Source organism: Pavona decussata, unplaced genomic scaffold (genome assembly GCF_977016875.1).
Source record: "Pavona decussata unplaced genomic scaffold, jaPavDecu1.1 SCAFFOLD_9, whole genome shotgun sequence".
NCBI classification, from domain to species: Eukaryota; Metazoa; Cnidaria; class Anthozoa; order Scleractinia; family Agariciidae; genus Pavona; species Pavona decussata.
The window spans coordinates 3,139,805-3,154,733 of record NW_028145432.1 but is presented as its reverse complement, the minus strand read 5'-3'; the positions used below and the strand labels follow the sequence as shown (position 1 = coordinate 3,154,733).

Here is a 14,929-nt window from a genome sequence, read left to right as displayed (position 1 = left end):
TTGCGCGGTTTAAAACTATACGGAGAAAGCAGATGGTATCTCAAAAGAAATTTGGGGCTAACCATGCATTTTTCAGAGATAATTAGGCTTTAATTTAAGAAAAAATCCCATACATTGCTTTATATTTTGGCGTTTTTTAAAGATAATGTTTAATTAACCCTGAAAAATGCGTGATTACCCCCAATTTTCTTTTTGGATTCCAATGGGCCTTGCTATGATCTGCTTTTCCCGCATAGTAATAAACCACACAAAAATACTTCGGTATTAATGGGCACCGTCCTTAAAACATATTTTAAAAGCCTACGACATTTTTTGTGACGTACACGACAGTCGTAAACAAGTTGTAAGGCCTGTCGTAAGGGATGGACCATTTTTTTTTTTGAGGGGGTGGTTGGGCAATTTTGTCCTGTTAAGAATTTTTTTTTCGCCTTTGGGCTGTGCAAGAATTTTTTTTAGCACCTTAAGGTTGTGCACGAATTTTTTTTCCCGTCAATTTTCAGTTTTCCTATTTATTAAAGTATCACCAAAAATGAGCATTTTTTAAATAGTGACAGGCCTGCGCGACTCTGACGTGCGTGTTTTAGCCGTTTTTAGAGTTTTGTTCTCACGAGTATATCCTTGATAGACCTACCTCTTTTGTATGAAATTAGAGGAGGTTCCTTGTAAATTTCTCTGAGCAATGGATGTCGTTCTATTAAATGCCAGTTTTCCATTAGTGTTTGTTTCAAGTTAGTAACTGATAATTGGTATTGCGTGACAAAAGGCAAGATTCTCTTGTTTGTGCAAGGTTTTTGTTGAAGGGCCTGTTTTCTATTCTTAAAAATCACTTCTGAGAGAGTTCTCTGCACTAGATTTTTTGGATAGCCCCTCTCGATAAGTCCTGATTCGAAATGTTTGATTTTTTCTTCAAATGCTGCTTTTGTTGAGTTTGTCCGGAGAAGTCTGAGGGCCTCTCCGTTGATAGCCTGCATGAGTTGCCATGCAGTCTACTCCTTTGATGAAACCTCTTTTTACTCCTGGTGGGTGACACAAGGAGAAATGTGTGCACTGGAATGTCTCAGATTAGTTTTTCATTTGCTCTAACAGGATCCTACAAGTGGAAAGGCTCGCTTAATTTTGAAGATAGTGTTTAATGGGTTTAAGTACAATCGCTCTACCAATAATTGGTAGAGTGGTTGCACTTAAACCCATTAAACGCTAAAGGACAATTTTGAAAGTCCTATAAAGGACATTTATCGTCCTTTATAGTTGTATACAGTTAAAGACTGTGAACACTATTTAACTACAGTTATTGTTTATTTAATTAAAAGATATCAGATATGTTGAAGTTAAATTTTAATACAAGAGATGGAAAGTGATATTTTATGAAATGAATTTTATATTATACCAGATTCAGTGATATGGTTCAAATTTATGTTTTAATACAAGAGATAGATGGAAATGATGTATACATGATATTTATGATATGAAACGCAAAGAGGTGAAAAATAATTAGACTAGTTTGTCTGTTGAAAATAAATTATGACAAAAATTACATATCAATTTTTCATTTGGTCTAACAGGGTCCTACGCGAGTAGAAAGGCTCGCTCGATTTTTTTTTTGCCTTGGCCCACTGTGCATGATTTTTTTTCTCTACTTTTGCTGTGGAAGAATTTTTTTTTTGGTAATTGCCCAACCCTCCCCTCAAAAATAAAATGGTCCATCCCTAAGCTTGTCGCATGTGACAAAGTCGTACCGTGTATCAATGCACAAGCGCGGGAAAACTGGCTCTAGTTCTATGGAATGCACCATATCGAGGCAATAGTTTTAGCGCGTTTTTCAGCCGATGAGATGTTGTGAATTTCGTTCCTGTGAAAATTTTGTCACATTTTGCCCCATTTTATGGTCCTGATGTTGCTTATTTTGCGCTTTATATGGTGATCGGTTGATTTTAGAAGAAGTTAGTCAAATACTTTTGGTAAGTTTGCTTACTTTGTCTTTCAACTTTGCTCGAAACGATACCGAGCAATGCGCGCTGTATCACGATCGATCCCAGTGCTATCTCGCCTATTTCTCATCCAAAGTAAAAGCATTCGCTAATGAACAATATCATGTTTATTATGATGCCATTACGTCGTTTTCAGTGCAGTTCTACATGCTGTTATACCATGTATTTATTCTGCAGGTATGGAAAATCTAAATGATTTAGGCGATTACCTAAACACGGAGATTGTTTGCACCCTTGCTGGTCTCGGGTACTCCGAGGGGAGCGACTACTACAAGAGTCCGGATTGTGTTGGTAAGTTGGATGAGGCAAGAATGTTGTAAAAAGAAAGCTTATATTTAAGCTTAAAAAATAATATGTTTTATATTCTAAGCTTATTTATTTTATTCTTGGTGAATTGATGGGAATTGAAAAGCAGCAAATGTATTTGCCCGGCCAATCGATGAAAATCGATCATCGGAAACCAATCAATAAGCTTAAGCTTATATTAATCAATATAATCGATAAAAATTAAATGATTAATATGGATTGGTTTCACCAATCAATGAAAATTGATACTCACAAGGCAAGTCCTCTTAATTGTATTGATTTTTATTGATTGTTATCAATTTTAATAAATGAACGATTTCTGAATTCTTACAACATTTTGTAAGCCTGGGGTGTGAGCGGATACATTACGCATCCCCTCGCTTGGACTCAAGTCAATCTTGCTGAAGTCTTGAGAGTCTTCAAATGATGGCGGAAATGAACGTTTTATTAATAGAGGCTGTAGTGAAGAGCTACCATGAGTGCCCATTTACAGTAAGGATGGGTGAATCTTTAGAATATTTAGAGGGCATTGTCCATGTATCACGGGTTTCAACTGACCAGACTTTTTGAAGAGAGTTTTCAACACATGTTCTATCAAGTTTTTTGTATTTTTGACACATTTACATCCCACGCATCAGAAGAATTTACTTTGAACGATTGTCACCTCCAGCAAGAAACCCAACTGCTACATTGTTATAATGAGTATGGTGTATTGTTCAGTGAGTGACAGAGGCATACTCGGAAAAAAGAAATCCAAGTGCTCCTTTCAGGAGTCAAACCTATGATCTTCCGATTACTGGTTTAGATGCTCTACCAGTGAGCTACAGGAGACTCATGGGAGCATACTGCAAGGATTTGAATGTCGATGTGTGGCATATGTGCCATGGAATAAACGTGATGGTAGATTTTAAGCCTGGTGAATGAATAAGTCTGGTGTATTATTCAGTGAGTAACACAGGCATACTCAGAAAAAAGTATAAAACTATACATTATTGTGTTACATTTAAGAAACTGATAACACTTTCTATGGTCTGTACTCTTACAGACCATAAAATGACATTGAAATCATGAGCCACAGGCAAGTGGCTCTACTTGAGTTTTGAACATTTTATAGCATCATATTATGGTCTATAATATTATAGACCATAGAAAACTGCTTCAATTTTTTTTTTCAATAACACAGGAAAAGTATGAACCGGATTGGCTCTATTTTCCGTTGAGAAAGCATGAGTGTTACATCTGATTTCATTTTTTATTATCTGTACTCTTGAAGTAATAGACAATAGCTACGAGCCAATCAGCGCGCAGGAATTTTGATGATTATTGTAAAATGATTAATATTTGAATGATGTCTGTAGAGAGCCTCAAGGACTTGGTCAGATTTTTACGCCGTGACGACACCACCTGTGAGATAAGACGCCAGCTAGGATATTCTGAAGTGCTGCAAAATGTAAGCAACATTAAAGTAATGCTCTTTAAAATTTAACACGATTTGCAAAAATTTTTGTACATATTTCAGTCAAAGATCTTCTTGCGACCACTCTCGTAAGCGACCAGCTCCAGTTACAACCACCATTGTGAAACCCTGTTTGAATTATCACTTATTAACTCTATAATTAAAGCTTTGGTAAGCGACCATGACCACTTTTGGGAATAACCAACTGGTCTTTTCCTTTGTTTTTAAGCTCTCGTAAGCGACCACTCATAGATTCTGATAGGTATTACGGCAACTCTTTCATAAAAGCATACACTTTGTGATCACATTTACAGTAATATTGCACTGCCTAATAATCTTCGTAGATTAAGATCTTAAATCTAAAATTCAAGATGATTTACCGCTGGATCAAGAGTGTTACCCTGAGACCGAGGTAGAAAGCTTTTAATTATGCTAAAAGCTCTCACTGGTAATTGACCAGCTTCTATTGTTTCAGCTTTTGTTCGCTTTTTTAGATTGCATTCTCGTAAACGACCAGCTCTAGTTACGACCACTTTTCCCAATCCCTGAGGTCGTTGCTTATGAGAGCTTTGACGGTAATAATATATTGGAGTGTCAGCATCCATGAACTAAAAAGTGGAATGTTAATTTCTGCAATGATAATTTCCATCATTTTTACTCCAAATGCTAAAACTTTTCAGGCAGTTGGAAAATTGAACAACAGCTGCTTTGAACATGTGAACGCACACTACAGTGGTTGTAAACATGTTGGAAGTCATATCTTAAGGTTGGTGGTTTGGGGCCTACTCACTGCTGTTGCATTTTCTTAGACTATAAACTTTTCTCTACATTGTCTCTTTTCACCCAGGTGTATAAATGACCACTGGCAGCATACTGTTGGGGTTAAACCCTGCAATGGGCTAGCATCCCACCCATGGGAGAGTTGCAATACTCCTATTCACTTCATGCTGTAGAAATTGGGTTGAGCTCTGGCTGTGTGGCAACATGTGGTTCATCTGCTACTTTTTAACTCGTGAATGCGCGTAGCGCAATGAACGAGTTATAGCGATAGCTGGCTTTTGACTTGGTTGGTTGGTTCGTCGGTCGGTTGGTCGGTTTTGTCGTTAAGTTTCGGGCGTGCGCAGTGAGTGAGTTTTAAATTCAATTAGTGGGAAAAACATGCGAACATTTATTGTTCACGACGCATCAGGAAATGCTTATTCAATATGTAGAGAATAATTTGACGATCATTTAGTGCAAGAATGGAGATTTTTCGTTCAATCTGAGCAAAGTTACAAGTTTTTTCAGTTTTTCAGAAAGTCCGGGGTCGTAAACTCAATTAGTGAAAAAAAAAACGTGAAAATTTTTTTTTCACGACGCGTCAGAATTCTCTCATTCATTCTGTAGAGAATAATTTGACAATCATTTCAGTGTAAGAATGGAGATTTTTCGTTGAATATGAGCAAAGTTATCTGTTTTTTTCGTTTTTTTCTACAAAGTGCGGTTTCTTTTAAGAATTAAAAATAATTTAATTTAGAAATAATTTAATTAAAAAATAATTTAATTTGCCAGTTTTAATGTGAAAGCGGAACGTGCCATGTCACGCATCATTGACGTCATAAACAAAATTATGCAAATTTCTGGTAAAAGGAACACTTTAAGATCTTGTCAGCTTTCATCGAGGTTTCACAGGGAAAAAATGTTTCATTTTCGAAATTTACAACTGGAAATTTATGGGAAAGCAAAAGGACGTGATCGATAAATAATTCTTATTTAGCAAGAGCTTGTCATAGTTCATTATTTTTACTTGAGGATTGCGTGGACTGAACTCGAAAGGAAAAATTTCACGCATTTATGTGGGGCATGAAATGTAATGCAATACTTTGTTGAACAGATTTCCCTTTGCGAGATCGGCTTGCCCTACAGTAATTTTGTAATTTTAATTCCCAAAAAAACTTCACTTGCCCATCGTGCAAGTGATGGTTAGAATCCACTAGCCCGATCGCAAAATCCAGTAGCCCTGGACTATCGGACACGAATTTGCATGACGTAGCTGCACATGGCGTGCTTCTATGAACTTTGAATAAAAAAACACATGATTGTTTTTAATCGGCGCATCAGAATAATCTTATTCAATCTGTAGAGAATAATTTGACAATCATTTTTATAGTACAAGAATGGTTATTTTTCGTTACATAATCGGGCAAAGATATAATTTCTTTTAGCTTTCAAGGAAGTTTCCGTAGCCGTCTAAATTTCAATTACTATGTGTCATCTGCATTCACGAGTTGGCTCATAGGAGCCTTTGATTTTTTATTCTTTGATTGGCCTATAGCCAAGGGGGCTTACATGTACAACTGGGATTTTACAGGACATGATTTATTTATATTTCCACACTCATACCTCATTTACAGGTAACCCTTTAACCCCTAACATCAAAGAACAAATTCTCCAATCTTTTCCCTATACATTTCTTATAAAAGTACTGGGGAGAAGTTGTTAAAATATCAAGAAAATTCACTTTCAGTGATCATATCCTTAATTTTCATGACATCAGGGGTTGAATAAGCATTGATATTACAGGGAGAAATTTGATGCTGATCACTGTTAGGGCTTAAAGGGTTAAGGAACACGAAAGTCTCTCAAAATAAGAAAGTGTTTTGACTTGTCTTTCAGGATCTTGTGGCAATCCTTAAAAGCTGTTCTTCCAAAGAGAAAGAGATTTTTGATATGGTTATAAGGTACAGTACCGTAATAGAGTCAGATTAGATGGCCATAGTTTGTAGGTTGGCTGCATTATTATGTCATGAGCTTTTAGATTATATTCTAGGCAGGGTATTCAACAAGCTCTGATCTATTGAGCTTTTATGAAGATCCACTATGAAAACATCACAATGATTAATTGTAATAACAGGAAGCATAATTCTGGATAAAATTGATTATTATAAATAAACATCTATTGATACAGTATTGACATAAATTAGTCCACATTTTACAAGGTACATGTATTTTGTTGATTTTTGTTTTGTTTTATTATCAAATGTTTGTTCTTAGGCTTATGGTAAACTTAACTCAGCCAGCAGTGCTATGCTTTGGAAACAGCATTCCAGATGATAGGACAGGTCAGCATTATTACCTGGACCTGGTTACCCAGTTACAGTCATACAAAGAGGTATGAACAACTCTGAGCTAACTTAATTACTGTCTGAAGATTATTTTAAATGTTCCATGTCTTTCCACATATAAGGTACATATTGTGTACCTCTGGTGCAATTGGTTCCAGGTTGGATTTTGTGTTGTGTTTACAGGGAAAAGGATTAATTTTTCTTTTCTAACTTTTGTATGTCTTTACTCATATTGCATGCAAGTTGAAATAAAATTCATTTGAGGAGAAGGGGAGCGGTGGCTGACAAAGTCAGTGCTCGAAATTAACTTTGTGCAGTATTGGCCCTCTGGCCACCTCAATCAGATTTTAACTTGTCAAACTGTAAGTTTCACTGGCCATGTACAGGAGCAACTCAATCTTAATGACAAACATGTCTATTAAAATAACTAGTTAAGTACACTGTCTTCTAAACAGTTCTTGCAAGCCTTATCGTCGCGATAAGTATTCCCTAATATTTCCACACCGTGTTTTGCTGAAGATTGGCATAGGTAGAGAATGGTAGCTTAGATTTAGCTACAAAATAAGCAATCTCAAATAACTTTTTTAGTTTGTTTTGAACCTCTTCTGACACAATCTGCAAGGCTCTTGCCAAAGGGGCAGCTGCTGGCTGTTTTTTGACAAAGCAAGCTTTGAGTACATCGTGATGAGAAGTGGATACATGTATATCATGTGATCGAAGTGCACCAATCTTAAAGTTTGTGCATCCCATGGTAGCAAATAAAGATGAAGAGTTTAACAGCTTCATGTTGTCACTGTCGCTACACCACAAACCAAACATTTTACGGTCTTTATATTCTAACCATGAATACAACTACGTGTACTTCCATTCTGGTCAGAATTTCCGAACTGTGGTCAGAACAGAGGCCTGCTTTCTTTCTCTTCCTCGTATGATTTTAACTTTTCTTTCTTGTTTTCTTCGTCTTTCTGTTGTTCAGATTCTTTGAGCGTTTCTGCTTCATCTACAGTTTTACCTCCTTGATCTCCTTGATTTTATTGGTCTGCGACAGTGCAAAAAAATCTGACATTTGTTCCCTGGCCATGGCAAACAGTTACAAAATGGCGATTCAACAATTGTCACATGTTGGATTCATCTAGTCAAGATGGATTGGGCACAGCTTGATCCAGAACTTGGAAAATGTTTTTGTTGTAAAGCTAAGAAATTAGTATTTGAAGTTTACTTAGTAAGGTACGCAAATCATTTAAAATTAATTGAATCATTTTTTTTTTTTTTTTTTAATTTCTCCTGGCCAAAATGGCCAGTTGTTCCAAATTTCTGCCGGCCAGAGTGTTACTTCTACAGGCCAATGGCCAGCAGACCACCGTTAGTATGGAGCCCTGAAAATGTTGCATGGTAATTGTAGTTAACATGAACAAGTTGGGCACTTTTGTGCTGAGCCAATATACAGTACTCAGAAAAGGTCACTGTTGTGTTGTTCTTTAAAGCCTTCACGTGAGCGCAAACAATGGAATAATTCAACAATTAGTTTTAATCATGAGACTACAAAAAAGCATGTCATACAATGTAGTGAGTGAAACATCAACAGAATGTTTTTGTGTGAGCCTGCTCTCAAATGTGTTGGCGTCACATTGATGAACAAGTGATTATTTTGTGCATACTGTCACAACTGTGTTTAAAATGCTGAGACTACAAATGATAAATATAAATTTAATGTTAACTGTTGTTTTTGTTTCTTAATACAGGCATTCACAGAAAAGGAAGTGATGTCAGTGATTGGAAGAGAATTTGGAAGGTTACTTCAAATGGTACAGATTTTTATTGTTTTCTTGTAACTTCTACGTTTGAGGCATGTTGTACTTACTGCTTTCAAGTTTTGACCAGACTTCACACTATTTTCAAATCTTTGTGATACATGTAGCTTCCATTTCCAAATGCAGGAACCATATGAAGTGGTGTGTGGGTTTTTTTAAAGTAAACATAGTACTTGCACAATCATTCCAGAGCCAGTTGAAACAGAAAAGAAACATAGTTAACTTTTCTAAAGTGACATGTACACATTATGGTACATTGTTCCATAATTATACTAGTCAGATGGATCAGATATTAATTTAGTTTCTTATTATGAGTAGGCAATCATCTACATGTAGCTTGAAAATGCCTTTACCAGTTGTTTGGTAACACATGCTAAATACATTGATGTGCTTGTTGGCCATGGTTGTCCTAGCTGTTTCTTCATCAAGGCATTTTGCTGGAGAGAGGGTTGTCGTGTGAGATTTCCTTTTGATTGTCTAATTTTTTTTAAATTTCATTTTCAGTGAGTATCTGTGTTATTAATATTAATTTTCTCAGGAATGGGATGACAGACTAGAAGAAGACTCACTGTTGATTGAGAGAATTCTGTTGCTCATAAGAAATATTCTTCACGTACCAGCAAACAAACAAGTAGAGAAGGTATAATATATTGTAGTTGTTGTTGTTGCTGTTTTTTTTTTTTTTTCAGTTTCAATATCCATAATTTATTAGTCTTTATAAAAAACATTACAATAAAATTTATTATACTTGAATTGGAGAACCCAAAGGAACTGGTAAAAGAGTAAGTCAATTTGAGGCACAGACTTCCTTGAGGTTAAGCTGTGATATTTTTGTGACCCGGTTAGAGGCTTGTGTTGTTATAGAAACAACAGACAATCAAATCGAGTCAAAAGAAAAGCAATTTATTAAGCCAATGCCATAAATAGAAATACAGGGAGAAAAGGATGAAAGAAACAAATCTACCCTTGGATTCAAAGAGACCCAGTCCCTGTGGGATCTAGTGTGCAACTGAGCAATGTTATACTGATGTCATTTCCTGTAACTGAAGTAAACTATGTAAATAATACCACATCACTATGTACAGTACACGCGAGACTGAATATTTGCATGTCCCTAAAATAAGAGAGTGAGTGAGAATTCACCCATCCTAAGGTAATGTTTACTTAGGTAGAATAGTTCCAAGCCACAGCTTACTAATAAGAGCTGAAACACATGACTTATTACAGCTTTTGGCATAAAAGCATGAATTCTAGGACATACGACGTTGCTTGTTCATGACAAAATGTATGCCAGTAAAACAGGTTGAATACCACAGTATAATGTTGTGAACTTGGCCATATTTTATTTGTCAAAGGTGTATTCTTTTCTGAAGACCATGTGAAAGGTTTTGAACTTTTTTGTGCTGTAAATGGTGTAGCCATAAGTAGGTTAAGTGCCGCTGATGTTCTGGCAATGAAGAAGTATTGTCTGGCTTTAAATTTGATGGTGATGAAGACTCCAATGACTGGAAAAACTTTCATGAAAATGTTTCCACACAGGAGTGTAAAATGTCCCACAGCAAAAAGGGCTTAAGCTAGTGTTAACTATTTTGCAAGTTATCTTTTTTTGATTAACCAGACCACCTCAGTAAGCTTGATTGTAGCTTCACCTAGAGGTGAATGATTTGGTTAGGTAGTTTATTCAAGTGTAGCACCAGATATCTGGATTTACCATGCCAACACATCATTCAAGCCTATAAATCACACTTGTTGGTTCATATCTTAAGATTGTTTACAGCAGTGGGAATGGGGTGGTTTGGGATGTCATGTGTAATAAGTAAGTTTGTGTGAGCAGCATACAAACAACTCTTCATTTGACCACAGGTCAGCCAAATTTGCAGGTGTTTAGCTGGCATGCCTTAAGGGTGAGCTTAGGTTACAGATAGTTTAGTTCATGCTGATCTTGCATATTATGGTCATTCTCATTGTTATCTGTTTTTGTTGTTTATTCAGAGAACGGATGATGATGCCAGCATTCATGACCAGGTCATATGGTAGGTCCAACACGCAATTCTTTGTTGACTTTAGACATTACTGAGTTTATCGTTTATTTGTTTCATTTATTTACTTACCAGAAAAACAATTTGTTCACTCTAACCACTCATTTTTGTTGGTAAATTAAACCAGCTCATAACCTCTATTTTTTGGACTCAAACAGTTGAATTGTATTCTCCGTGATGGTTGTTAATGATTGGGATTGGTTCTGTGCTACCAGTCAACACTTTCGTTGTTTGATCATGGACCTATGCTTAGGGGGCTCAGTTCCACTATCCCTATTGATTGTGTTATATTGTGGGATAGAGTTTTTTGTGAATGGCCTCTTTTTAACTCTGTGGATGCACCATTGTGGGTTGTGACCAATAAACTTAACCTTGTGCCATAACAGATAGTGTCTGGTCTCATTAGCATGTTCTGAAACTGCTGAGGTCTGAGTGCAAGCAAGTCGTACGTCTTTGTGTTCCTTGATCCATTCATGCATCAACCTGACCCTGCAATCTAGATCTGAACTTTATCTGTCCCTGCTACCTGTTCCTGTGTGAGAAAAGATATTAATGATCCTTTTCTTTGCCATGGATGCATAGGAACCTACATGCTAATGGGATAGATGATCTTTTGCTCTTCATAGCAAGCTCTCCAGATGAGGTGAATTAATATTGATTTACAGTTGCTATAGCCAGTGAGGCGCTGAGAATATGACTGTGTCTTCATACATTCTGATAAAAAATCTCCAACAGCATTGTTTGACAGGAGGCGGCAGGAGACATGATTGTACTGATCTTGTTTCAACAAAATGTCCATGATCCTAGGATAAATAAATGCTTGTATGAGGGAAGGTCTTTAAACAGTACAGTGTATAAATACCTGACAAGCTTGGAATAAGCCAATCCTCTCAATGCAGAAAATCTCTTTTAATATGAAGAATATTTCTATATTTATCAAATGTATTTTATATTTTAAGCCTCTTTTTCTTGTAGTCTATTTCTACAAATTACTTGGGCTGCCAGTTAAGGACTGTGTGATCTTTAAGATCTTGGTATTGACTTTTAAAGTATTGAATCACTTGTCATCTACCTATATGAAGGAGCTGACATTAATGGTTGCAATCCAGTCAGATGTTTAAGATCGGTATTGCAAAAGATGCTGACTGGGCCAAGTTACAATCTTGACATTTTGACATTTTTTACGATTTTGAAATTGTAGGCCTTGGAAATGCATTTTCCAGCATTCTGGGGAGCAAACCAAAGGGTTTTCATTACTAAAATTTAAGCGAACTTTTGCGTCAAAAGAAAAAAAAAGTTGATAAAAAGATCAACAGTTGTTGAGGAGTGTTTCAGTTAATATAAACAAATCGATGCATGTCGAGGGAGTTAAATTCATGCTGAGCTTTGCAAACTTGTTTGCAACTGAATGCAAAGAAAAGAATATGACAGGAAATGTGGCTAGACAATATATGTCACTTGTTGCATTGCTGAACAGCGGCAAAAAAGTAAATGTGAATAAACTTGAATCACAAATAACATTTCCAATCAGTAAAATAAATGGAAAAGGCTTTATTGTACTGTTTTACTTAATTAATTATTTTGTAATTTTTACTAAGTTTTTTTAGTAAGTTTGACCGAACCCCTTGAACGTCCCCAGATCCGCCCCAGTTACCTTAGTTTGTACTATTTGAATGCCACCCTCTGAAAGTGGTTACTTACCCACTTACTGATGGACAGACCGACTCACCCACCCATGCACTTACTTACTTACAGGTGCTGTCATTCATGGTTTGAATATCATTAGGGTCATACACCAATTGAAAACAGGTCTGCTATGGCTGAGTAAACTTGGCGGCACCCTGATGTTATAGGTGATCTTGACTGTTTTAGATCAGACACTTTACTCTGTCTCACAAAACAACATTTAAGGTTACGATATACCTTTAGAGGTGTCTCACATCCAAGCGTTGTAGTGCATCTGGTTTAAACTGTAGATACCTAAACTCCTATATCAAATTAAAGCTTATAGAGCTGGCTATCAAACTGTACCAAGAATTTTGAAATAAAATGAATTGTCGACATTTTCACGACCTCTAAATGGGAGTGTCCGAATCACCTTTTGAAAGCTACAAGTCAAAGTGAATTTTGTTTTTTGCTTATTTAATTTGCTCCTCAGTTTCTGGGCCCAAAGCGCCGAAAAATTGTGTCTGCGTTTTGCCATATCCAATGATTGGAGTGAAAAGTTACAGATTAGAACATTTTTTTAAATAGGATTAAAAAAGTGTGGAGTGATTGTACAAAAAAGAAAACATTCGCAGACATAGTTTTGTTGTGTATATGTTAAACTAGCTACTGTCCAAATTTGAAGGCAAACGAACAAATTCCCTTTGAGTGTTAGCTCTTTAAAGTGTCCCCTTCAGGTGAAAAAATTGATTCAAGAAAACAGCACTAAAAATTGACAAATCAATTTATTTCAAAATTATTGGTATAGTTTAATAGCCAGCTTTATAAGCTTTAATTTTATATGTGGGTTTAGGTATGTACAGTTTAAACTGGACGCGCTACATTGCTTGGATGCAAGTCACCTATAAAGGTATATGGTAACCTTAAGTTTATTACAGTTGTGTATCTCAACACAACATGTGGCTCAAAACTTCTTAATGTCATAGCCCTGCCCTTTATAGTCAAGTACATTACTTTAGTGAAATGCATCTTACTATTTCCAGTTTTTCTTTTTGATTGGTGGCAGAGGTGCAGTAATTGAACTTGTTTAATAGGTATGATTAGTTGCATCTGGAATTTGTAAATTGATGGCAAGATCATTGTAACTCATTGCAACTCTTATGGTTTTGTAGAGACGATGGAGTATGCACATACTGGAGATTGTTTCATTGATGCTCAGGGAACAGGTTGGTTCAAAATAACCGTATGAAATGCAGCTGATAAAGCCAGATTTAAACTAAGTTATATCAAGTTAGCTGTGTATGAGTATCTAAGAAACTAAAAGGGATTTTGAGCTACATGTAAAAAAGTGCCATTCTAGAGGCATGTCCCGCTACAAGTATAAAAAAATCATTCTAACAGTTTAAAAGCATCAATGTATCATGTGTTAATAATTAGTTTTACAACATAATTGAATGGCTGGTTGGCTTTATCCAGTACGTGCCAGCCGAGTCGGCTTGTAGCACTGTGGAAAAAGTAGGCTTGAGCTGGTTGGAAAAATGTCAAAACACCTTTGACAGCGCTGAGGAGATAAAGCTTTATGGTGACATTGTGGGAGTTGTCTAGCTGTCATATCAATCGCTGAGCAGTGTTCCCCTCTTTACACCAAAACCTTGTTCTCATTTGGGTCTTTCGAGATCTCTATCTAAGTTAATGGTCATAGGTACTGCAACATTACATGAAATTGTTAATAATAGACAATTTTAACTGTTTTTTTTTTTTTTTAGAATCCTGAAAGTTTAGCTAAAGCAGGTGAAGGGAGATCCAGGAGTGAAAAGAAAGATGACGAAAAGTAAGGAAAAACACCAACAAACATAATAATTCTGTTTCAGCAAGTCTTGATATCCAAGCACAAAGCAATGTGATAATAATATAGGTTCTACAGTTGTAAATAACAACGTGTAAAATCCTTACAGCTCTTGAAAACCTGTCCATTCATTTCCACATTACATTGGGGAGTGGGAGAGTAAGGAGAGAGACCAAGGAACTGTCCCTTATATACTTAATAACTTAACTTAATAACTTGTGATCGCAACTTACTAACTTGCGATTGCAACTTACTAACTTGCGATCGCAACATAATAACTTGTGATCACAAGTTACTAACTTGCGAACTTGCCGAGTTATATGTATGGTAATGTATGGTCACTTCGCGACCGTTGTGCTTCAAACCGGTACACGTATATGCAATGGTCGCGAAGCATTGATTGGCTGAATTAAAATGGACCGCATGTTTAGAATTCCTTTGGTCGCCGACTTTGCTACAGATCATAGTTTGAAACCTAGCTGGAGGACTTGAGCTTCGCTTTTCTTAGAGGAAATTTGACGCATGAAGCCCAAACTCGGCCATGACATGGCAAAAATATGTAGTTAATTGGAGGCTGGTGAAAAAAAGGCTAGAAGTTTTCAAATTTTGCGACAATTCCGGTTTGAAGTAGCACCCCATAGCGGTTGCTGGCGGCGACTTGCCTGCCTTGTCTCCTTCTTTCTAGTACCGGCCTTCGGCCAGTAACAGTAAACT

At 36.4% G+C, this 14,929-nt stretch overlaps 1 protein-coding gene across 1 annotated transcript in view; it reads left to right on the top strand.

Annotated features, from left to right (window-relative positions):
* The first annotated feature begins 1,803 nt into the window (after positions 1-1,803).
* LOC146488575 (protein timeless homolog) overlaps positions 1,804-14,929 on the top strand; it is a 43,534-nt gene continuing 30,408 nt past the window's right edge. Inside the window, exons 1-11 of the mRNA XM_085118449.1 lie at positions 1,804-1,958; positions 2,166-2,279; positions 3,653-3,744; positions 6,406-6,470; positions 6,784-6,901; positions 8,597-8,659; positions 9,204-9,305; positions 10,658-10,698; positions 11,287-11,347; positions 13,542-13,595; positions 14,136-14,200. Of these exons, the coding sequence (XP_084974575.1) occupies positions 2,168-2,279; positions 3,653-3,744; positions 6,406-6,470; positions 6,784-6,901; positions 8,597-8,659; positions 9,204-9,305; positions 10,658-10,698; positions 11,287-11,347; positions 13,542-13,595; positions 14,136-14,200 (773 nt within the window). The 5' untranslated portion in view covers positions 1,804-1,958; positions 2,166-2,167. The remainder of the gene's footprint in view (positions 1,959-2,165; positions 2,280-3,652; positions 3,745-6,405; positions 6,471-6,783; positions 6,902-8,596; positions 8,660-9,203; positions 9,306-10,657; positions 10,699-11,286; positions 11,348-13,541; positions 13,596-14,135; positions 14,201-14,929) is intronic.